Source organism: Martes martes (genome assembly GCF_963455335.1).
Source record: "Martes martes genome assembly, chromosome: 3".
NCBI lineage: Eukaryota > Metazoa > Chordata > Mammalia > Carnivora > Mustelidae > Martes > Martes martes.
Window position 1 is genome coordinate 12,432,474 of NC_137890.1, and position 24,728 is coordinate 12,457,201.

Genomic DNA, 24,728 nt, shown 5'->3' on the forward strand with positions numbered 1-24,728 from the left:
CGCACCAAGTACCCGGATTCCAAGGAGAAGCCAGAACACGTTTCCTAGGTAGTCAGGATAGACTTGGAAGCAATTTTCAGAAAATGGGCTTGACAGGTTATCGTGGTTTCCCTAGGATCACCCTCAAGACAAATTTTTCTGATCCTTTCCATCTTCAGAACTGGAGACCCACCCCAGCGCCCAGTGAGCTGGGGGTTGAGGGTGGGGGAGGGGCAGGGCTGGAGACCTGGCCCAGTGCCCACCCCGTGGGCTCCTCAAGATCAACCAGCAGGTGATACCCAAACAGCCTGGTATGGCTAGAGGACAAAACCGTCTCTGGGTTTCTCAAGAGTTTTTCTTCCTCCAGCAAAGCATGGCCATCTTCAAATAAAAGGAATCCAACCCCCAGGACAGTCTCTGACCCCCTTCGGTCCTTGCTAATTTACCTGCGAGCCTGGAAGAAGCAACTGTCCCAAGCGGACGCTGGGATTTATGGATGTGACCTTGGGATCATTATCATCACTATTCTCAAACTCTCCAAGTTTGGGGTCTGAGTTCATCCTTACGAATTACTCCACCTCCAAAACAAAAGCGTCCCACAAGCTGGACCACAGACCCCAGGCAACCTTGAACTTCCACACCACAAAGAGAGACTCACCTTCCAATCACCACCTCCCCTAGAAGACCGCCTCTCGCCCAAGTGTCACGAGGACCTGTATTCCTTTGCTATATGCCTTGGAAACACTGGGAAGAAGAAAACCATCTTCCAGTGGGTGGTTTCAGTCATACCGCAGGGGAGGATTTGCGATGCCCAAAGCATGTCTCGCATGACTGTTTACATACGTGAGCGGGCTCTGCTTCACGTGCAGAAAACTATCTCAGAAGCTTTTCCATTTCTTGCGTCTCTGAAACATACTTTACTTTTCACGTTTTAAATAACAAGACTGGGTCATTATAAAAGCAATAAAAATCCAGTATGGGAAATTAAGAAAACACAAAAAAGTTCAAAAGAAAAAATAACGACCATTCATATTAGTCCTAGCCAAAGAAAAGCCTGGGTAAAACCCTCTTCTCAATACACATAAATATATAGAGCTTACCTAGAACTTTACACATCCATGCTCATCTCCTAAGTAGCAAACTAAGTGTATAATCACAAAAGAAAAGGGGCGGGCGCCTGGGTGGCTCCGTCAGTTAAGCATCTGCCTTCAGGTCGGGTCATGATCCGGGGGTCCTGGGATCAAGCCCCGGTTGGGCTCCCTGCTCAGTAAGGAGTCTGCTTCTCCCTCTGCCCCACTCCGCACTCATGCTTGCACACTCACGTGCGTGCACACTCTCTCTAATAAATAAATAAAATCTTTAAAGAAAAAAACGAAAACAAAAAAAGAGGTAGGTGACCAGTCGCAGGAAGGTCAATGAACAGCCTAAGAAATAAACTCAGAACCTCATCATCCTGCAGAAGGCCAAGAGGAGGGACGACATTTTACAAAGAAATGTAAGACATGATCTGCGACAAAGCTGACTTTTTAAGAGAGTTAAGCGTCAGCAAATATTTACTGATCCCCTCCTAAGCTGCCGGAGCACGGCCAGGCCCTGGGAGTGCCGAGGGGTGAATGAGTTGGGTAGAAGGGGCTCAGTGGTGGGGAAACTCGTCCTGACCTTCTTCCCGGCCTCTGCCAATTCAGCAAGTCATTTAAGCTCTCCGTGCCTCAGTTTCCTCTTATCTAAAATGGGGATTAAAAATCAGTTGGGAGTTGGGCGCCTGGGTGGCTCAGTGGGTTAAGCCTCTGCCTTTGGCTCAGGTCATGATCTCAGGGTCCTGGGATCAAGCCCCGCATCGGGCTCTCTGCTCAGCAGGGAGTCTGCTTCCTCCTCTCTCTCTCTCTCTGCCTGCCTCTCTGCCTACTTGTGATCTCTATCAAATAAATAAACAAAATCTTAAAAAAAAAAATTAAAAAAAAAATCAGTTGGGAGGATTAACTGAGTCCATGTACCTAGAGCTCAGCCTGAGACGCAGAAGGGCTTAATCAGAGTGAGGGCTCCGACAGGTAAAATGAGTGACAAAGAAAGAAAACACAGGGTAGAAACAGAGGGTCCAGTAAGCCCCCAGGAGGAGACCAGAACCGCAGAAAGGCTTCTGCAAGGAGGTGGGCAGGGACGGGGTGGACATCTGAGGCAGGAGCTGAGTAGAAAGCTCTTGCCTTCCAAGCTGAGGAATCAGCAGGTGTGGAGATGGGAGGCTGGAGACAGGAGGGCTCCTGGGGCTGGCTCTAGGGGCAGCTTCGGGGGGAAGGATGGAAATAGGAGGTGGGGACAGAAAAGGAGGCCAAGAGACCAGATTTCATTCAGCTGCCTTCTTTCCAGTGACAAGTAGAGTTATTCCACGTCATGATCACTTTGAACAGGAAAGCTTTCCGGACTATTTCAGTAAAGTGGAAGGGTGCTAATTTATGTATTTTTACATTACGTTTACCAGGAAGCATTTTCTTTTTTTTTTAATTAATTATTTTTTTTTAAGATTTTATTTATTTATTTGACAGAGACACAGCGAGAGAGGGAACACAAGCAGGGAGAGTGGGAGAGGGAGAAGCAGGCTTCCCGCCGAGCGGAGAACCCGATGCGGGGCTCGATCCCAGGATCCTGGGATCATGACCTGAGCCGAAGGCAGACGCTTAACAACTGAGCCACCCAAGCGCCCCCAGGAAGCATTTTCTAAAAACTCTATAGAGGCAGAGATGTAATGAGCTGATCCTTCACACCTGCTCTCCAGACAGCCCTAAACTCATCACAAAGATCCTTACAGCACAGGCGCCGACCTCTAGTCACGGATTTCTCACTGAGGGTATTACTACAGACAAAGAAGACAACAAGACTAGATGGTGAATTTGGTGTTCGCTACTTCAGAATGACTGGAAAAAAAGGAAAGGAAAAAAAAATTTAAACATCCATAGGAAACGGGGTGCCCGGCTCACTCAGTTCGTGGAGCGTGCGACTCTTGTTCCCGACTCAGGTCATGATCTCAGGGTCAAGGGGTTTAGCGCCCCGTGCCAGACTCTGAGCGTCCAAATCTTTGTGTGGTCCCCTCCCTCCAACTCACAGCTGAGTAGAAAGCTCTTGCCTGGGTGACCAAAACTACCATGGAAGTGACAGTGTAAGACTTCCAAACCTAGCTCATAAAAGTCATGGCAGCGTCTCCCTTGGCCTCCTCCTAGGTCACTCACTCTGAGAGAAGCCAGCCGCCATCTTGTGAGGACACTCAAGCATCCTGCCCAAGGAGAGCCCATCATGAAGCGCCAGCTGACATCTTTACCACAAAAATGCAGACAGAAACTCAGCCATTCCCGAGGTCCTGACCTGCAGAAACTCTGCAAAACAATTAATATTTACTGTTGGTTTAAGTCACTTAATTTGGGAACAATTTGTCATGCAGCAACAGATAATTAATACATGCTCTCCAGCTATATTCTTTTCTCCATATCTACCACTGCCTTTCAGTAGCTTCCGTAATTTTGTTTTTTAATTACTATTATGTATATTCATATAGAGAATGAACAAAATAGTTACTGAAATCAAAGCTATAACCCTATCAGTTCTCTGAGATGAGGACCCCTGGGACTGACACCTTACATGGACTTGCCAGTACTATCACACTCTGGGACTTGATTTTATAAACACAATGGTTCTTTTGGGTCTACCCCTTCACAAAACAGGTAGCTGACAGAGTTCCTTAAGTCTGTGTGGTGTAGTCCAGGAAACTGGTTAGTCATGACTTTTTTTTTTTTTTTTTAAGATTCTATTTATTTATTTGACAGACAGAAATCACAAGTAGGCAGAGAGGCAGGAAGAGAGAGAGGAGGAAGCAGGCTCCCCACCGAGCAGAGAGCCCAATGTGGGGCTCGATCCCAGGACCCTGGGATCACGACCCGAGCCGAAGACAGAGGCTTTAACCCACTAAGCCACCCAGGTACCCCTAGTCATGTCTTTTTAAAGTGTGTTTTCAGCATTTTTTTCCCCAATAAACATAACTATGCTGAGCTACCACTACACACCTATTACAATGGCTAAGATAAAAAAACATTCACAATGTCAAGTTCTGATGAGGATTCCGCTTCAGGGTATTTGCCCATGAGAATTCAAAACTATGTGCACATCAAAACCTACGTGTGATGGGCCCCTGCGTGGCTCAGTCTGTTGAGTGTCCAACTTCTTGGTTTCAACTCAGATCATGATCTCAGGGTCGTGGGCTCGAGCCCTGCATCGGGTTCCACACTCAACACAGAGTCTGCTTCAGGTTCTCCTTTCTCTTTCCCTCTACCCCTCCTCCTGCTCGCACTTGCTCTCACTCTCTAAATAAATAAATCTTTAAAAATCTTTTTTAAAAATCCGTGAAAATTGATAACAGTTGTACATTTACAGCTACTGTATTCATAACTGCTCCCAACTGGGGACAACCCGAATGTCCTTCTCAAGTGAATGGCCTCACGAACTCTGGTACGCCCATGCAGCGGACTACGACTCAGCAACAGAGGGGACTCACGGATGCTCCCCAAAGCTCAGAAGACCCTCAGAGACATTGGGTTGAGTGAAAAGTCTCAAAAGGTAACATGCTCTATGACTCCATTCATACATTGTTCTGGAAAAGACCCAACAACAGTGACAGAGCAAAGACCAGTGTCAACAGAGGCTGGAGAAGCAGGACAGTGACTACGAAAGGGAGACACGTGGGAATTTTTTGAGCTGTCTGACAGGGTTCCACATCCTGAGCGTGGTATTGTTTGCACACATCAGCACATATTAAAAAATTCACAGAACCACACAGCAGGGAAAAAAGTCACTTTTACTCAATCTCGATTTTTTTTAAAAAATACAGATGCATATGTACTGTCCTTTTGAAGCAATTTCAGATTCCTTTTCCCCTTAAGAAGAAATACATCTTCTCTTAAGTCACCCTCAGGGCCCGGGTCCCTCTTGATTCCCAAATCTTTAAAAAATGCTGATCGCAAGGACTCGTACAAGCCAAGTTATTCAGAATCCGTGATTTGTACCTTAGGAGTCTACCTTCGTTCAAACGATTACTATTCATTCTTTTCCTCTACAGCTGAGGACAAATCCCCTGGCCCCTGCTTTACGTCCCTATAAACATTCTTGCCTGAGAGCAAAAGACCTTTTAGAAGAACACAGATAAAACTGCACAGGCTCTCAGTACATGTTCGCTGGGTGGGTTTATGGTGGAGCTCATCCCTTAAGCCACAGGTTAGCTGGATCTGTCCCCAGACTGTCCCACAGGCATCTGATGGCCTCAGGGAAAATGAGCCCCCATTGTGAGGTGCTCTCAAGCATAAGCTGACCATCCATACAGACCCCTTGTGCCTTGCTACCCCAAGCAGTCCACACCTCCTTTCAGTATCAAAAATGTCTCCATTTGGGTAAAAAACATATATATAGTCCCCTTGAAGACAAGGATGTTTTTGGGTCTGTTTTGCTCACTGGTGTCAATGTCAAGAACAGTACCTTCCATACGAAAGGTGTTCAACAAATCTCTGTTAAAAGTAAGATTGGTTTTATTCTTTGTAGCTTGTGAAGACATTAAGAATTTAAAGAGTTGTGATTTCCCAGACGCCTATGATCCTATGGTAAGACTTCCTCTCATCTATCAAAGACAGGCTCTTTTTTAAGGACCTGGAATAAAAAAAGGGGAGTTGGACGCTAGCCCCTGACCTCCAGGAACTAACTGGTGAAAAGGGTGAGATCAGCACACTAGGGGACAACTCCTTATACATCCGTATGACCCAGTTGTGCCCACAGGCACCCCTGCCACACATCTCCCCCCACCCCGACCCCCTGCGAGCGTTCTACACACTTTTGAATCCGCTCTTCCAAAAGGTGTGACAATGGAATTCAGAAATAGGCACTGCTTTAATTGGGACTTTGAAAAATAGGCAAGACTCGGATGTGTTACAAATGTTCTGCTGGGGGCTGATTAGGGCTGCAAAGAACTAGCAGCACCTTTGCTGGCGAAGGGCTTTCAACCAACAAGAAAAATTCTCCCAAGTTAGAAGAAAATAAAGCAGCACGCACACCTCCCATCCCAGCCTACTGGAGGGCTCCTGGCTCTACTCGGGGCCTTTCTCAACCTCGGGGGCAGGCCAGTTACGCCCTACACATGCCCTGAACGAGCCCCAGCCCTTCTTCCCCACTCCGGAAGGTGCATTTGAGTACCAGGAGCATCCTCGAGGGGATAATACATAACAAATGACAAACTACTTACAATACCCCTCGTAAGGAATCATTAGGTTAGAGACGCTGCTCTTGGAGCACAGACATCAACATTTGGGTGACGGTGAACTTGGCGGAGTTTTGCACAGCCCTGGGATTGGAAGTAGGGCAGAGGTCTTGTTTTGTATTTCTGCTGTCCCCTTTCCTGCTGGCCCCTCCCCCAGAAAGGGTTTTTTTTTTTTTTTTTTTCCCCTCCCTAATTTTGCCTATGAATCCTAGCCACCTGGAAAGGCTCATACTGTCTGGACCCCATCTCATGTCTCCCTGTCCCTCTGCCGCAGACACACAACTCCCCCCCCCCCCAAATAAAAGTGGTCCCTCACATAGCCTACACAAGAGTCCTCCTCTGGGAGGTGAGGGTGGAGGTTCACATTCCACTAGGTGATCCCATACTTCATCATAGTGGGGAGCACGCTGAGCACTCCTCCCACGGGAACTGAACACGCTCAAAGGTGTGATGAGTTGCCAGAATGATCAGAGGACTCTTGGATTTGAAAGCAGAGCCATGGATGCTATACTTCCCGTCCTCCCCCGCCCTGCACCTCCTCCACCACCACCACCAAACCATCCTGCTCAAGATGCCAGGGGACAGGGTAACCCAGAAAGTGAAAGCGATGCCCGGCGAACACCAGAGTCAAGACACGAGGAGGGAAGAAAGTCCCCGGAGTTGACTCCGGATCTGGGTCTCTATGCTGATACCCATCCACCTCCACCCTTCCTGACGTTGGTCCTGAAAACAAACACACAACCCTATTCGGCATTCCCCTGGCTCAAGCCGGACGCCTGTCCCTTGCAACAAAAGAGACCTGGGGACCCTTCTACCATAGATTTATGCACACAGGGTCACTGCCGCAAAATACCACAAGCAAAAACGTGACCCAGAAAGGACCATGTTAGATACAGCACGTAGAACCACAGAAAGTAAGAAAACTCAATACAGAGAACCCTCAGACAATGTAAAAGGGGAAAAAAGTGGCTTCTGAATGTGCATGCATCATTCTCTCAATTTCTGAAAAACAGATGTTGGCATAGATGTTAAAATACTTCAAACAGGGACGCCTAGGTGGCTCAGTCAGTTAAGTGTCTGCCTTCAGCTAGGGTCGTGATCCCACAGTCCTGGGTTGGAGTCCTCCCGGCTCAGTGGGGAGCCTGCTTCTCTCTCTGCCTGCTGCTCCCCTGCTCGTGCTTCTGCACACTGACAAATAAATACATTTAAATTAATTTTTAAAAGGTTTCAAAAACATACTTCAAATATACCAAATATGGCCAAAAGTCAAATGGAAATAAACCAATTTTTAATTTTCATAATCTCTGAATGGCAGGATTACAAGGGATTTTGACTTTCGGTCTTATATATGAATACTTTCCTAATCCTGTTAGAGTGACACACTACAAAGGGCGCCTCAGTGGCTCAGTCAGGTAAGCCTCTGACTCTTGACTTCAGCTCTGTCATGATCACGTGGGAGATCAGGCTCTACAACCCCACATCAGGCTCTACACTCAGCGGGAAGTCTGCTTGAGACTCTTTCTCCCTCTGCCCCTCCCCCCATTTGCATGCATGCTTTCTCTCTCTAAAATAAACAGATCTTTTAAAAAAGTAACACACTACAAAGTGAGCCTTAAAATAAATAAAAACATACTTCTTTAATTATAGCTCAGCTCAAATGCCGCTTCTTCCCAACAGAATCCACTGTCTTACTATCCTAAACATGTCCACCACTACTATCGCTTTTGCAAAGTTACAGTCATATTTCACCTTTTATTATAATTACCTAGATGCTTCTCCCATCCACCCTGGATCCCATACTCTGAGAGCAAGGACTGAGCCTTATTTTTGTGGCACCAACGGTAACTAGTACATTCAACAGATGTTCATAAACACCTGTTGGCTTGTAAACTAGAGTAAGAATAAAAGTGCATTGCAAATTATTCTAGCCAGTTGGCCACCACCATGGTAAAGGGGGGTGGGGGGGGAGGAGATGATCAGATTTCTTTTTAAAAGTTATATCAATTAAATGAAAATAGACAAAAATATTAATACTCCATAATCTGCATTTCATTCACCTGGCTATTTGACATTCAATGTATTTGCTTAATATTAAGTTTATTATGGAATCATTTAACTTTTCCTCACAAATATTTGTGTCTAATTTCTTAATTTGGTAAACCTCTGGCTTACCCAAATCTGACACTTTTAAGCAGCTCACTCCGCTAATAACACTGGCTCCCAATAAGATTTGATGCCAGAGAATCACAAATTCTAATAGGATTATGAAGGATGATGTTAATAATAATGTCCTCAAAAATCTCCTAAGCAATATTAAATGTGCAGGTAAATGTCATTCTAGGAAGACAAAAATGGCAGGTACCGCCATGATTTTTTCTTAAAGAAACAAAATATCATGCTCAAGTTATTTCCTGTAATCCAAACTGCCAAATGATCAATTCCAAAGAGAACTGAATTAGGACATCTCCTAAAAGACCACCATGAGAAGGTAAAATTCACGTTGATTTAGTTACAACATTTACACTCAATATCAAATACCTAAGCCCTTAAAAACAGTTCACCTCTCACAGAGATCTGATAGGACCACGAAATCACTTTCCACATAATTAACAGGGAGAAACATGTTTTCTCAGAGACAATGGTAAATGGCAGAAGAAGGATAAAGTCTTCCAATTAATTCATCATCCAAGATGCTTTGGGGGGCAGTAACAGAAATAGAAAGTAAGTAAAATTATAATTTAGCACACAAAGTCCAGGTTTGTATTATTTAATATACAAAATTTACTCTTCTTTAGAATACTAAGCTCCAGGTGCAGGAAGGTCACAGACTCAGTGACACCCACAAGTCATCTGCCAGCTCCATCATCCTTTTGCCTTCTTCCAATGGCTGATCACAACATGGCTGCTGTGGCTCCGGGCATCACATTCAGTCTAGTCCTTGGGTCTCTTTTTAAGAGCACAGAATCATTCCCTAGAACCCCCTTCACAGACCTCATAGATGTTGGAGACTTCTGGGAAGGATCTGGCTTGATGATGAAAGGAGCCCAAAGAAGCCGGTGTCATTACAGACCTGACAATACCAGATGTGTGAGAGCACGAAGCTGCAACCACCATTAGTCATAATAGCTAATTAGGCAGCGGCAGCCTAATTACCCAGTAGGCAATAAGCCCAAGTACGAAAAGCAACATGCTGGGGATGGCAGGGTGAAAAGACAGAAACAACCTGGGTCCTTAATGATACCGTGAGCTGAGACACCAAACTGGGAGCCCCTTCCTATTCCTTGACGCAACTGAATGTGTGATGGCTCAAATTACTAGCCAGACATTCTACAATGTCAAAATAAATGTACTCTTAAAGGTGCCCTTCAGATTTTTGGGAAAGAGCACCAATAACTTGCCCAACATCACAACCATGGATGGGCAGATCTGTGTGGTCCCAGTGCTTATGCTCCCAACTCTTGTCACCTCTGCTACCAACCTCTACCTCCCATATTCTCACATGTCACGGGGTGTTCAATACATCCATTTTAATTCAGATCAACCAATATTTATTTACCTTCTCTGGGCAGGAGAAACAAAAGTTGGGAAAATATACTTTCTGACCGAACAAGGCTTGTTATCTGGTTCAGAAAATGAGGAGAAAACAAGATATAATTCCTGACAAAAGAGAGGAACTAAAACCCTTTCATAACTACCTACATATGCCACTCTGGTCTCTTTTTAAAATGTTGCATCGTGGGGCGGCCAAGTGGCTTAGTTGGTGGGTGTCCCACTCTTGGTTTTGGCTCAGGTCATGATCTCAGGGTGGTGGGACAGAGTCCCACGTGGGCTCCGCTCTCAGCAGTAAGCGTACTGAAGATTCTCTCTCCTTCTTCCTTCCCTCTGTCCCTCCCCAGCACGTGAATGTGCGCCTATTTGCACGCGAGCACTCGTGCTCTCTCTCAAATATATAAAACTTAAGAAATAAATACAAAAATAAAAAGAAATAGAAGGTAAAACGTTACATCTTGCTTTTACTCAAGGTTCCATTTTTGGATGGATTTCAAAAACGTTTCTCTCCCATAATCCTTCTGTGCGCTAAAAAACAAATACAACAACTCTCAATTTCAGAAATCTATTTATTTGATCATAATCTTAAACACTTGTTCCCTCAGATTTTCGAAATGAGCCGGTATTTTCTCTTTCAAGTTTAAGTCTCTTCAACTCGGTTTTAGTTAAGAACAAAACTGCTTCAAGTAAATGGAGGCCACCTCACGAAACGAGCAAGACCAGCCTAAGCGTCACACATAAAAACGTGTTATTTTTCCAAAGTTGAATAAATTCCCTGACCTTTAATACATTCAATAATTAGATCATGTACGTTTTCCTAATGACTTTTGCTTTTCAAAAAATACCATCAAAAAATAAAAAGGTCAGAAGACAGACTGATGAGAATATTCACAGAACACAGATCTAACAAAGAACTTGCATCCAGCATAAAGGCTCTCCAGGACTATAAAATAAGATGACATTGAAGATGTGCAGTTTATACTCAAAAGCCATGTAAAATGATCAGACAAAAAATAATGGAAAACACAAAAGATTTAATACACAAATGGTCCATAAGCACATGAAAAGCGACCATTAGCCATCAGGGAAATAGACAATTAAACCACAGTAAGTCCCCAGGACATATCCACCAGAACGGTAAAAGGACAAAGACTGACAATTTCCAGTGTTACTGGGGATTACAGTCACTGGAATGCTCAGATGTCACTGGGGAATGTAAAACAGTACACTTGGGACTGTAGCTTCTGACAAAGTTAAGCATGTACTTATTTTAGGACCCAGCGACAAAATTAAAAACAGATCTCCACACAAAGACTTGTTCACAACTATTCACACAGCTTCGTGCACGACAGACCAAACCAAAGGACCAGAGTGGCCAAAGGGGAAGGAGTAGACACATGGTGCCATGCCCAGACCCTGAAATGTTGCTGGGTGAGAGAAAGAGGATGGGAGGGAGGAGTAGAGAGGGGAGAGTAGGGGGGAGAGGGGAGGAGCAAGAGGAGGAGAGGATGGGAGAATCAAAGTCAAGAAGAAAAGAAATCTTACCTCCACAGAGTGAAACCGCAGAACTCCAAAGAACCCTAAAAGAAGCCACAGGGAGGGGTGCCTAGGTGGCTCAGTCGGTTAAGCATCTGAATCCTGACCTCAGCTCAGGTCTTGATCTCAGGGACCTGAGTTCAAGCCCCACATTGGGCTCCACGCTGGGCATGGAAACTACTTATTTAAAAAAAAAAAAAAAAAAAAGCCAGAGAGAAAAGACAGACTACTCACAAAAAATAATCAGCCTGACAGCTGACATTGTGGCAACAACAATAGAACCAGGAGACAGTTGATTAATACAAAAGCAATCCAGAATTGCACACCCCGGGCATCTATCATTCCAGAACAAGAATATTTAAAGGCATACAAACACGGAGGTTACCAACAACGGATGCTCACTAATAAAACTCCTAGAAAATATATGCCAGAAAGAAGGAAAATTCTCCCAGAAGTTGGCTTCTCAGACAAGTTCTGCTTTCTTCCTCATGTTTTTAGGTTTAAGTTTTTGCTTTTTAATGACACTGTATCTTTTTACAGTGTCACCCAGTGTTAAAGGTTAAGTTTTTTAAAAGATTTTACTTATTTGAGAGTGAGTGAGAGAGAGCACGAGCACAGGGGAAGGGCAGAGAAAGAGGGAGAAGCAGACTCCCCACCAAACAGGGAGCCCAACGTGGGGCTTGATCCCAGGACTCTGGGATCATGACCTAAGCCGAACGCAGACGCTTAACCCACTGAGCCACCCGGGAACCCCTAAAGGTTAATTTAAATTGTTAAATTAGAGCACAACAGAAACAAAATCAAATGTCAAATTTTCAAATTCCCAGAACAGCAACCTTAAAAGACTTTAAACACTAACTGGGAAGGACGTCGAAAACGAGATTTACTTAATCACTGGAAGTATTTCCCAAGGGAGTGCCACGGGCCAGGCATATACTAGATCCTGAGTTAACAGGATGAAAACAAAAAAATGAAACTCACCGTGATCCTGGATTTGTAAGTTTTCTTTTTACAAGGTACCTTGACGGGAAGCCAAAGTCTGTGTGCGGCACAACGTTACTCTTGTGCTAAGAAATACTGTCATAATAGAGTTAAAAGCAATCCAGTTTGGCCCGTGGCTCCTTTGTTTGAAAATGTATGCACAAATATGACAATTTCAACGCATGAAATTAATTCAGTGCAAACGATGAATTCCCACCTCATTTATTTGCCAATCTTACCGTGTGTCTAGTCGTTCCATCCCCCATTAAAAATAAGAAAACTGCCACCGTGAGCCAGGTCCTCAGCCACCCTGTTTCAGTCACATTGTACTGGATGCTCCCCGGCTTATTTCACAAATATCAAAAGCCGAGAGCACCATATTTCCTATCTATCAAGTGGCCACTTCTGCTTAGAGTACCCACTCGGCAACACATTTTTTTTTTAACTGCCTTAAACTAGGGCAAGGGCAGCCTAAAAAAGCCAGTTTCTCCACTTAAAAATAAACACCTTTCGGGGGGCTTCTTGATTAAAAACAAAGGCAGCATCTGGCATAAAAAGCCTGGTGAAATCGGCATTTCGAGTCCTTTGAATGGAAACCGTCAGGCTCTGATCTTTCTGGACATGTGCAAGTGGGGTAACCTGGAGACGGACCCTGCAGCAGAAACCCTACCCATTAAAAAGCCAGAAAAAGAGGTTGACCTACTGCTTTCCATTGAGTGGCCAGGCTTCGAGAGCCTGCCTTTCAGTCGAAGGCACCCCACAACAGGACAAGGTCAGCCACAGGAACCCCAAAAGCCTGGCCCTTCCCCTCCCAGGCAATGGCACCCAACACCTGAAATACCCGTGCACCCACCCCTTAGTGGCAATGACTCCAGCCAGCCACTATATTTGGGGATTAGGGGGCCCCTCTCTTTTCTGGAGCATCTTTCATTACTGGGGAAAGCACACGTCTGGAACACACGAGGCAGTTCTCTGCGATAAGCAAGACCAGTTGTAAAGGGCTGGTTTCCCATGCCTGGTTCTCTGTGCTACCAGATCACTGGCCCCGGACCTACACATCCAGAGAACTTGTCCCATCCTCTGGGAAAGCCACAATGTCACCTTTCCTACAGACTGTCCAGCACGCAAAGCCTGGGCACTTGCCTTTTCTTCACTGGCCTCTAACCTCTTCTAGGATGGAAAATGCTTGTGATGGTTATGGCAAAGCACCCTCTTTTAAAACTTGAATCATTTTCCAAATGAATTAAACTCTACTATGCTCAGTGAGTTGGAGAGGGTGAATTCCACTTTTAAAAAAAACTAACCCTTTCGAAACTAGTTAATTCTTAACTTCCCTTGGACAGTTTCTTTAATCAAATACAAAACACCAACATCCACCCAGGTTCCTTTCAGGCTCAAAATAATTATAAAATAAATGCAATGCACCAGAAAAAAAACTGTCTAGGATAGAATTTTTTTTTTAATCTCACTTTGGTAAATTCGACTACAGTAGCACTAGTGTTCTATTATGACCCAAGGATTCCAATCACCATACAAATTCCAGGAAGATACTGTCCATGTGAAAAGGGGCATTATAAACCTAACTCCAGGATTTCCATAGGGACAGACTCCCTAAATGAATGACCACACACCAGCTCACAAGGGGCACGCCGCAGAATCCCTGACCCTATGCGGCACCACGACGTCAACTTCAACTATTTCAAGTTTCCTGCCCACATACAAGAAACAAGAGATTCTGGGAAGGCCTGGGCTAGGGAGGCATCAACTCAGTATGTCCACCAACGCTCTGCCCAGTGAGCCAGCCACTGGCCAACAGTACCCATTTATTTTACCCAGAGGCAGATCTATTAGCCAGACATTCTAAAAACACAAACGTTTTGTTGCGCTTGGAGAAACTCCAATATTGGTGCCTTGCTGCAGAACGATGCTACCCGAATATAAAGTGAGCCATGTGGATGTTGAGCCCACATAGGAAAGGCGGCGTCGGGAACTGTCATACCAGAAGACCAACCCTTTGCAAAGGCTAAAGGTAAAGCCCCAGCTGGCAGGCTGTGCAATGAGGGAAGAAAGCCAAAGACGGGAGATAGCAGGAGGGCCCACCCCATCAGAACAATGAGGGCAATTTTTAAGGCAACTCCCTCAAAGACCTCTGCACCAAAAAGGCTCTGTCTCCCTCCTCTCCCTTTTAGATTCAATAAGAAAATCAAGACAATGCTGAAGGCGCTTCGGAAATGGGCTTGGCAAGTCACCACGTGCAAAACACATTAAACAGAACCTAAGGGGGTTGGCTTTCCGAAGACTGCCCGGACTGCCGGGTGGGGAGACAGAGGTCCACAAAAGTCAAGGCATGGGGGCAGCGGGGAACCGGGGAGGGCTAGCAGAGCTAGTGAACCTGGGAAACTGACAAGAAAGGCGTTAACAGCAATAATAAAATGAAACCAGAGGCCACCATGGTACTCCAGAAGGCCCATGGACAGGCTCAGACCGCTCACATGCTCTCCAGCTCTCCAGAAGCTGATCTGATCTCAGGGTCCTCGTTCCTTTGTGAGCCCACCTCCCTCCTGTCTGGGGTCCTGCAACGATCCCAGAAGCTGCCCGGCCCAATGAAAACGACAGAGTGATGACGGGAACTCACGCCCCCCCCCCAAATAAAACACACACACACACACACACACACACACGCACAACACACTCACTCACTCAAGGGTCCGGCCAGATCACACAGCTGAAGTTTCCGGAACTTAAATCGTAAAACCACAATCAGAAGTTGTTGTTTTGAAATGCTCACCACAAAAATCTGTGTCCCTTGCTTGAAAGAAAAAAAAAAAAAACTTTGCTCTCCATAAAGACAGGCGATAAAGAGAGACAAAAATCTAACTTAGGCAGAGGGTGTGTTCCTCTTTGTCACCTACCAGGGTGCTCGCGCCGCGTGTGGGCGAGCGGCTGGCACCCAGCAGGGCCGTGGCACCCAAGCCAGTGGCCACCTCCCCAGCCCGGCGATCCGCCTCTGGGGCCAAGATTCCGCCGGAGGTCCGGAAGCGGCGTCCGGCGCTGTCACTGTGCCGGGTGGGATGGGAGGAAGCGGGGGGAAGGGCGCCGCGGGGTGGGGGAGGCGAAGGGGGCCGCGCGCGGTGCCCCGCTGCCCCGAGGGAGAAGAGTGCAAACGGTAGCCCGCAGCCCGGAGGCCCCCCGAGCTCCGGCTATTGTTGCCCGGGCTGCCCGGGGCCGGCGGGCGGGAGCCCGATCCCACCCGCCGCCCGCCTCCTCCGGGCAGGACCCCGCGGGCACGCACCCACCTCCACCCGCGCCCCTCCCCCCCGGCGGGTCGGCTCCGGGCGCCCCGACTCGCACAAGTTGCCGCCCTCCCGCCCGGCTGCGGTCATTGTTCACCCCGCGCCTCCTACCTCCACGGCGCCGGCGGCTCCGGCTCCCACTCCCGGCCTCCGGGCTCAGCGGCTCCGAGCCCCCGACTGCCGAGGGCGCGGCGGCTCCGGGCTGCGCGTGCAGCGGGGGCGCTCGGCTATTAATACCCGCGGGCGGCGGCGGCGGCGGCGGCGCGGGAGCGCAAGCGGGGCAGGGGGTGGCCGGCCGAGGTCCGAGCCATCAAAGGTGGCGCGGGGCGGAGGGGAGGGCGGAGCAGGCAGGGTGGGTGGGGAGCGGGCTCAGGGTCGCCATGGCCGCCTCGACGCCGGGCCGAGAGCCACTCGCGCTGGGAGGAGCGGTGCAAAGCGGGCGGCGGCCGCGTCCCCGCCCCGCGCCCCAGCCGAGCGCCCGCACCCCTGCGCCCGCGCGGGACCCGCCGCCTCCAAGGCCGGCGAGCGGGAAGTGAAGGCGATCGCGCCCCTCCCCGGGCCTGGGCCGGCCCCTCGGCGGGGGGGAGCTGGGGCGCCGCGCCGCCCGAGCCGCGGGGACAGCGAGAGAGCCACAGCCCCCTCCAGCGTCCGGGCCGGCAACCTGCGCGCCAGCGCGCCCCGCCCCGCTCCGCCCTGGGGGCAGGTGCGCGGGGGGTGGGGGGGCGCCTGCCCGGAGCGGCCCTCCCGGACCCTGCGAGCCCACCCTGGGTCTGTGCCTTACTTGGGCCTAAAGCCAGAACCCGGGTCTCAGCGCGGCGCCAAGGAACCGAGCTCAGGAAGCGCTGGGGACTGCGCTGCGCCACCGGGGATTCGCCAATCCTGCTGCGGAGGGTGAAAGCGATCTCAGGAGAGCGGGAGACTGAGCGCACCGGCTAAAACCGGGAGCAGCGGGGAGGCGGGCGGCGGCGCGGACTCCGCAAGTCGCTGGCTGAGGTCATGCAAGCGGGTGCCCGTGTGTCCACCTAGGACTTTACGTGGTCGCGCGGCAAGCGGCGTTTTGCAGAGATCCGCGAGCACCTCCTCTCCCAAGCCGCACGAACCGGCTTCCGGCACCACCCTGGGCAGCGAGAGACTTAATCCTGCAGGGGCGGTTGCCACCTCCCCCCGCCACGACCCGGTGTCCTGCTCCCTGGCGATTCCCAGGACAGTCCCCACCCCTAGGTGCCCCACCGCCACGCCAGGAGCAAAACCCGGCGGGGCAGGGAAAGGGCTGGGAGCTGGTTTGCGAAATTTAACGGGGGAGGGAGCGAGATTGAGCACCGAGGCGGCTGGGACCTACGGCGGGGGAAACGCAGTCACCGTCCCCACCCTCCGACTGGGAGTTCCTGCTTTACGGTCTCCATCCCCCCTTCCCGAGTCCTCGGTGTCGCCTCTTCCCCTCCAGGCTGTAGACTTCCCACTGGTGGAGGAGAAAGGGCGGGTGGCAGCAGCTTAGAACCCCGGGGACCCCTGTGTTAGATCCCGAGGCCGTGAGCTTCCCGCCTCTGGAGGCCGCTGGCTCCGGAACCCTGGTCACTGCGCGCCAGGTGGATGGGTTTCAAGGGACAGGAGCAGAGCAAGGGGCCCCTTGGGGCGGTGTGGGCGGACACAACAGGGCGCTTAGACGCACAGGGGCTACCTGCGGGCAGCAGGTGCGAGTAGTTTCTAGAAAGGAGCAAAGAGGCAAATTTTTAGTATGAGGTACTGGCCTGTCACCCACACCTACCTTATCAGGTTCTCGAACGGTCAGCCCGCATCAGAATGGCCGGCGGGACTAGCTGCTCGGGCCCCATCCGCAGAGTTTCGGATTCTGTAGGTCCGGGGTGGGGCTTGAGAATTTGTGCTCCTTTAGCAGGTGTGCTGGAACCGCTGGAACCGCTGTACGGGCATAATGGTTCCGAGTCCTAGAATCACCAAAGATTAAAAAAAAAAAAAAAAAAAAAAAGGCAGAGCAAAACTCACTGGCCAGACTTCACCTCAGCCGAGTACATCAGAATCTATGGGGCCGGCACCCAGGCCTCGGTCTTCTTCAAGCCCTGGAGGTGATTGCAATGGGAAGCCAGGTTGGAGAACAATTGTTCCAATCTTGAAAGCATACGAGAATCACCTGGGGATCCTGTTAAGATGCAGATTCTGGTTTAGTAAGGTTGGGACCCTGATGCTGTTTCATTATCGCAATATTGCCAACATGTTTGAGGCAAGGTGACTTTTCCCGGAGGCCATCTCAGAGGGTCTGCAGGCCTGGGGAGAGAGTTAATACAGGAGAGAGAAGAGGGCAGGCCGGGGGTTCCAGCTGGGAGAGACTAGAGAACCCACCCCTCCCCCCAGCTTCCTGCTCTCTCCAGAACATTCTGTGCTCCCTACTTAATCTCACTGAAAGCACTTGTTAAATTCCTTTGCCTGCAAAGCCAGGGATACCTTGTTTGCAAAACCTGCTTCCCAGACAATCAATTCCTGAAAAATTGACGTGTTCACTTGTCATTTTTTTTCCATTGTGCCTCGCTTTTAGTCTATAAAAATGTGTAATTAATGAGATCCCCTTTTTATCCCATGTTATTTAGAAATCGTTCTGAGTTAAGGGGTTACCCTGTTTTAACTTTTCCCTTTGTTAATTTTTTTTAAAGATTTTATTTATTTATTTGACGGACAGAGATCACAAGTAGGCAGAGAGGCAGGCAGAGAGGGGGGGAGGAAGCAGGCTCCCCGCTGAGCAGAGAGCCCGATGGGGGGCTCGATCCCAGGACCCTGAGATCATGACCTGAGCCGAAGGCAGAGGCTTTAACCCACTGAGCCACCCAGGTGCCCCTCCCTTTGTTAATTTTAACTGCTTTTTAAAAATTATAGTAAGTGTATGTACATGGAGAATTAAATAAGTAGTCAGAAAGGTATCAGGTAAAGCATATAAGGCCCCCTTCCCCGCATTGCTGGTCCTGCTTCTTGGGGATCAATTTTCCAGGGGTTCCCAGTCCTCAGAAATGTTCTAAGCTTAGGGACGCCTGGGTGGCTCAGTCAGTTAAGCGTCTGACTTCAGCTCAGGTCATCATGTCAGGGACTGAGCCCCACATTGAGCCCCTCATCGGGCTCTGTGCTCAGTGGGAAGTCTGGTTTTTTTCTGTCTCTCTCTCTGCCCCTTCCCCTGCTTGTGCTCTCTCTCTCTCTTTCTCTCTCTCAAATAAATAAGATCTTTTGAGAAAATGTTCTAAGCTTAGGGGCACCTGGGTGGCTCAGTGGGTTAAAGCCTCTGCCTTCAGCTCAGGTCACGATCCCGGGGTTCTGAGATCGAGCCCCGAATCGGGCTCTCTGCTCAGCGGGGAACCTGCTCTCTCTCTCTGCCTGCCTCTCTGCCTGCTTGTGATCTCTGTCTGTCAAATAAATAAATAAAATCTTAAAAAATAAAAAAAGAAGAAAAAGAAAATTTTCTAAGCTTATACAAAAGTGTGAGTAAATCTCGTATGCTAAAGTGGTCATGCGTCACAGTGGAGGGAAACTTCTTATTCCATAATCACCATCCCCTCTCTGGGAAAGTCACCACACGGTCGAGACCCCCCTTTCTGGGTCCGGGCATCACAAATCTCTGGATGTGAGCATGTGCCCTGTCAGTAACATGAGAAGCTTAACTAAAACCCAAGTCAGGGAAGAGGGCATTTGCCCCTAGCTCCTGTGGGCAGCCCTGGGGATGACTCCTAATACTCATATTCTGTGTAATCCCCTCACCCTGACTGAGGGCGGGGCCTAGTGAAGGCCTCACTACTAAGGTACAGAATACGGAAGCGTGAGGTGATGTCGCTTCCATGATTAGCTTACAAAAGTCTGAGTTCCATCCTGCCGGCGCCATATTGGGAGGTACTCCATGAAGGAACACTGTGGTTAGGAACAAAGAGAGCTAGTTAGGACAGGAGGCCTTAGTTAAGAGCCCTTGAGGCACTGAATCCTGCGACAATCACAAGAGGGGGTGGGAGGTCCTTCCTAGGGGAGCCTTGAAATGATGTCAACATTGTGAGACATCCAGAGCCAGAGGACCCAGCTAAGTCATGCCTAGACCCCTGACGCACAGAAAGTATGAGGTGATAAATGGCATTGCTCTAAGCCACTAAGTTTTGGAGTAATCCATTATGCAGCCATGGGTAACTAACAAACGCAGCATAACACAGTAGGAGTAGTAGAATTAGAAGACGAACATCCCAAGTTAAGTCAACAGGAAGAATATGGATCTCCCTTAGTAAGTAAGTAAGTAAGAAATAATAATAAGTAGGAAATAAAATCTTGGGGTTTTGAGCTGTATTTCGTTTCAGCAGAATGGAGCCCTACTCCTTCTGGAGCCCGGCCACCATGGGGCCAGCACTCCCAGCTGCCGCCCTTCAACGGAACCAGCAGATCCGGACTTGCATAGGAAGCAAGTGGCAGGAAGTAGGCCCATGAGATTGTAAAATTTATAGAATCCAAGAAGGATTCTAGAGATGAGGGCCTAATTATTTTGCAGAGAAGGTTCTAGATCTGGGAGGGGAAGGGATAGCAATGGTGGTGGAAGAAATCAGGTAGAGAGAAGGTTAAAAAGAGACCGGGGTGGGGGGGGGCAGGGAGGCAGGGGGAAGGTAGAGAACAGGAACCAAGGGACTGTCCATGCAGGACACTTCTGGCTAAAGAGGTGGTTGCTAGCCATCTTGGTAGATATTGCAAAATCACCCTCCAAAGATTCTGCCAGAACTTATTCTTCCACTGTGGTGGTTTTAGAACATGGTACAAACTCTTTGATACTCCTGTCATGGAGAAGTGGGGGTCTATGTCTGTTCCCTTTGAATCTGGACAAGCTTGTGACTTAGTGCAGTAGAGGTGATGCTATGTGACTTTCTCAGAAAAAGCCATGCACGGGGCACCTGGGTGGCTCAGGTCATGATTCTGGGGTCCTGGGATCCAGCCCCTCTCCATCGAGCTCCCTGCATGTTGGGAGGCCTGCTTCTCCCTCTCCCACTCCCCCTGCTTGTATTCCCTCCCTCACTGTGTCTCTGTCAACCAAATAAAGGAAATCTTAAAGAAAAAAAGAAAAAAGAAAAAGCCATGCAGCTTCTAGCTTATTCTCTGCATACACTTGCCCTTGGAGCCCTGAGCTGCCATGTAAGAAGTCACAGCTACCCTAAGACCACCATAATCAAGAGGCCCCATAGAGGTGCTCCAACTGACAGTCCCAGATGAGCCCACCTTATACCATCTCAGTCCAGTGTCAGGAAGTGAGTAAAGAAGAGAGTGGGTTCTCCAGCCCCACTGTGCCTATCCACAACCTCTCCAGCCACCCCAGCCTTGGGGTCACACCAACTATGGACACTGTGAAGCAGAGAAGATCCATCCCCATTGTGCCCTTTCCAAATTCCAGATTCACAAAATCTAGGATAAAATGGTTATTTTATGCCATTAAACTTTGCATGGCTTGCTATGCAGCAGCAGATAGCATGAACACGCAATACCCATGCTAGAGAATGCCTCCTGCTCATGCTTTAGCCCACTCTTGGTATTGGCAAACTTTACTATTTGCCAATCTTATCAATAAAATGGAATCTCATTCATTTTTTTCATTATCCACTGACATTTCTTCATCCATGAACTGACTTCATATCCTTTGCTCATATTGCCGTTGGGTTATTTGTCTTTTCTTGTTGGCTCATAATATCTTGATATGCTAAGGAAATCAGCGCTTTGCGATCATATGCTGAATATTTTTTTCTGTTTTTGTATTTGTTTATAGTACTTGTTTCTGTAATAAGAAGTTCTTAATTTTTATATTGTCAGATTTATCATTGTTTTCTTTTCTTGTGTGTGTGTGTGTGTGTGTGTGTGTGTGTGTGTGTGTGTTTTAAGGAAACTCTACACCTAACGTGGACTCCAACTCACGACCCTGAGATCATGAGTCACATGCTGTACCGACCAAGCCAGTCAGGTGCCCTAACCATTGTTTGCTCTTATGATTTCACATTTTTCCATCGTGCTTGAAGAGGTCTTCCCTGGCTTTAAGAAAAAAAAAAAAATCACTATATTTTCACACTTAAATGGTCTATTTTTATAGAATTGATCTATATACTCTTTATTTTAGCATAAGAAATAGGAAATAGAACCAGCTTTTCTTTTTTCCAAAGGGCTAACCACCATTTGAATATAATAATAATTAATAATAACATGGAGAACAGTAACCCAGGTATTAATAATAATCTATCTCTCCTACACCTGTTTGAAATGCCAACTTTATCATATAGTAGAGTCCCTGTTCTTTTCTACTCATTGCCTGTTCTTGTCCCAGTAATATAATGTTTGTGTTGATAGCTTCATAATGTATTTTAGTAAACTGATAGAACATATACCCATAATTTCAATGTTTTCCTGGCTACTTTTACATATTTATTTTTCCAGATGAATTTTAGTATCATTTTGTGAAGTTCTAAAAAATAATTGTATTATACCTTGATTAGAATCACTTTGTTTTGTTTTGTTAAAGATTTTATTTATTTATTTGACAGACAGTGATCACAAGTAGGCAGAAAGGCAGGCAGAGAGAGAGAGGGAAGCAGGCTCCCCGCTGAGCAAAGAGCCTGATGTGGGGCTCAATCTCAGGACCCTGAGACCAGGACCTGAGCCCAAGGCAGAGGCTTAAGCCACTGAACCACCCAGACACCCTGATTAGAATCACTTTGAAATTTTTACCTTTAAAGGTAATTTTGTAGAAAGGATTTTTTTTCTACTTATAATAGTAGTAATAGCCAAAACATATGGCTCTTAATACAGCAGTGAATGTCAATTCATTTAACTGACACATCAACCTTATAAAGTAGGAAGCATATTATCCCCATTTTACAAATGAGTTAACAGAAGCACAGAGAAGTTAAGTAACCTACCCAAGCTCACACAGCTAGTAAATGGCAGAGAAGGGAATTCAAACTCAGATTGCCAGGCTTTAGAGACTATGCTCTGCACCATTATGCTGCATTGTGTCTTTATATTCATAGATCTAGGACAGCTGGAGGAAAGTATTAAAAACATACTTCTTTTAGAACAGAAAATAGAATAGAATAAAAAGTCAGGACTTTTTGTCATATTTTTTTCCACTTTACTTTCAAAAGGAAAAATTCAGGAGAAAACCATAGGAAAGTCACAGAGTGCAAAGATTTCGAATCTGGCTTTTGATCTTGCCTTTTGATTCTCAAAAAATGAAATGAGACTGGGACGCGTGGGTGGCTCAGTCAGTTAAGCATCTGGGGTAGGCTCAGGTCATGATTCTGGGCTCCTGGGATTGGCCCCATGTTGGGCTCCCTGCTAAGCTCTTTCTACTCTCTTTGTGTGCTTTCTCTCTCTCGCTCGCTCTCTCTGTCTCTCTCTCTCTCAAATAAATAAATAAATGAATAAAATCTTTTTTAAAAAATGAAATGATATATAAGGGGAAAGTATATCATTGTCGATGTTACTTGAAGCATTTTCACTTTTCAAAATGCGTTGAGATCCGAGGTAGGAATGGGGATGGGGAGAGTATATACATATGTGTCCCTGTCTGTCTACCTGTCTGCACATACACGTGTGTATACCCATAATCAAGACAGCAAATCTCTGTCTTATCGTTCTCACGTAGGAAGCCCCATGCAAAATAACTCTGATGCTTGGTAATCTGCGGTAGGAGTTCCATTTGTATTGCATAATTATCCCCGTCTTGAAATTGGCTCTTCACACATTTTAAAGCAAAAATAAAGAAAAATGTTTATTCTGCACCCCCCAACTACTGCTGCTGACGCTCCTTAACCCTAACACGCGCTGAAGTTAAAGAGGGGTACCTCGGTGGTTCAGTGGGTTAAGTGTCTGTCTGTTTAGTTTAGTGCAGGTGACAATCTCAGGGTCATGAGATCTAGCCCCATGGTGGGCTCCAGGCTCAGTGGGGAGCCTGCTTGAGCGTCTCCCCCTCTGCCCCTCCCCTCTACTCCCTGCACACACGCTTACCCTCTATATATATAATAAATACATAAAATCTTTTTTTAAAAAAAGCATAAGTTACAGAAGAAATCACCTGCTGGCCCCTACCTGGATAGGATGAGGGACAACTGGTCCACATGGACACTTACAACTTCAAGCTTTTCTCTTCCCTCTGCAAAGCTAAGGGCAACAGGTCCTCTTAACCTGCAAATTACCGCCAACTCTCGGGGCGGAATTTTCTGACTAATTGGGCTTTAGCGTTGTCTGTATTCTCCTGCATGGGATCAGGACTGCTTAAATACAGTTCTTAATCCTTAAAAAGAAAGTAAATCCTAAATACAACCATACATTTTTCCTAAGCAGTGGGACATTGCTTTTCCCAGCACGAGCCCTGTGGGTCAGCTTACTAGTAATGGAGTTGAAGGTGGACATGTGTAGCCACAAACTAGTACTTGGTTGAATTACTCCTCTACCCTTTCATAGAGGTTAAAAACACTAGGGGAAGGGAGGCATAAGGAGGAATTATTTATGAAATAATTTCTATCCTTTAACAAATCAAAATCCTCATCACACATGCAAACATAACCTACCTAAGCATGCAATGCCTAATCATAAATTATCTCTAAATATTTGTTTTAAATCTGAATGAGGAGTCACCAAGAGAAATGGACTTAAGTGACAGTAATCTGAAGTCAATTAAGTTCTTACAGTTAGAATTTATGCCATACCAAAAAAAAAAAAAAAAGGACAGAGAAAATTTTATTTTCCTAGAACTGCTTAACAATAGAGCAGATTTGTATATTATCAATGGTTCTTCGGGACTGTTCTATAATTCAAGATAATAAAACTTTAACAAATTGGCAAAAGATGTGAACACTTAACAAAAGGGGGCATCCAAAGAGCCAGCGATGAAAGAGCTTCTTATCAGTCTGAGAAACACAAATTAACACTCCAATGAGACACACCGTTCATCCACTAGAATTGCTAAAATTAAAAAGACTACCAACATCAACATTTGATGAGGAACTAGAGCAACTGAAACTCATACATTGCTGATGAAAACATAAAATGGCACAACCACTTTCGGAAAAAGTCTGGCTGTTCCTTGTAAATTTAAATCTACACTC

The 24,728-nt window shown here is 47.0% G+C and overlaps 2 protein-coding genes across 4 annotated transcripts in view; one reads left to right on the top strand and one right to left on the bottom strand.

Moving 5' to 3' along the window:
* The window catches only part of FARP1 (FERM, ARH/RhoGEF and pleckstrin domain protein 1), a 267,734-nt gene extending 251,244 nt beyond the window's left edge, over nucleotides 1-16,490 (bottom strand). The window contains exon 1 of one of the 3 annotated variants that reach the window (XM_080799514.1): nucleotides 16,403-16,490. The gene's annotated coding sequence lies outside the window, so the exon portion shown is untranslated. Of the gene's footprint in view, nucleotides 1-15,732; nucleotides 15,917-16,402 lie in introns of those variants that run through there. The other 2 variants (XM_080799516.1, XM_080799515.1) reach the window with 2 other exon arrangements.
* A 3,499-nt stretch (nucleotides 16,491-19,989) lies between these two features.
* The window catches only part of LOC308340195 (ATP synthase subunit gamma, mitochondrial-like), a gene marked incomplete at its 5' end in the record, with an annotated part of 59,630 nt that continues 54,891 nt past the window's right edge, over nucleotides 19,990-24,728 (top strand). Inside the window, one exon of the mRNA XM_080799371.1 lies at nucleotides 19,990-20,067. Within this exon, the coding sequence (XP_080655497.1) occupies nucleotides 19,990-20,067 (78 nt within the window). The remainder of the gene's footprint in view (nucleotides 20,068-24,728) is intronic.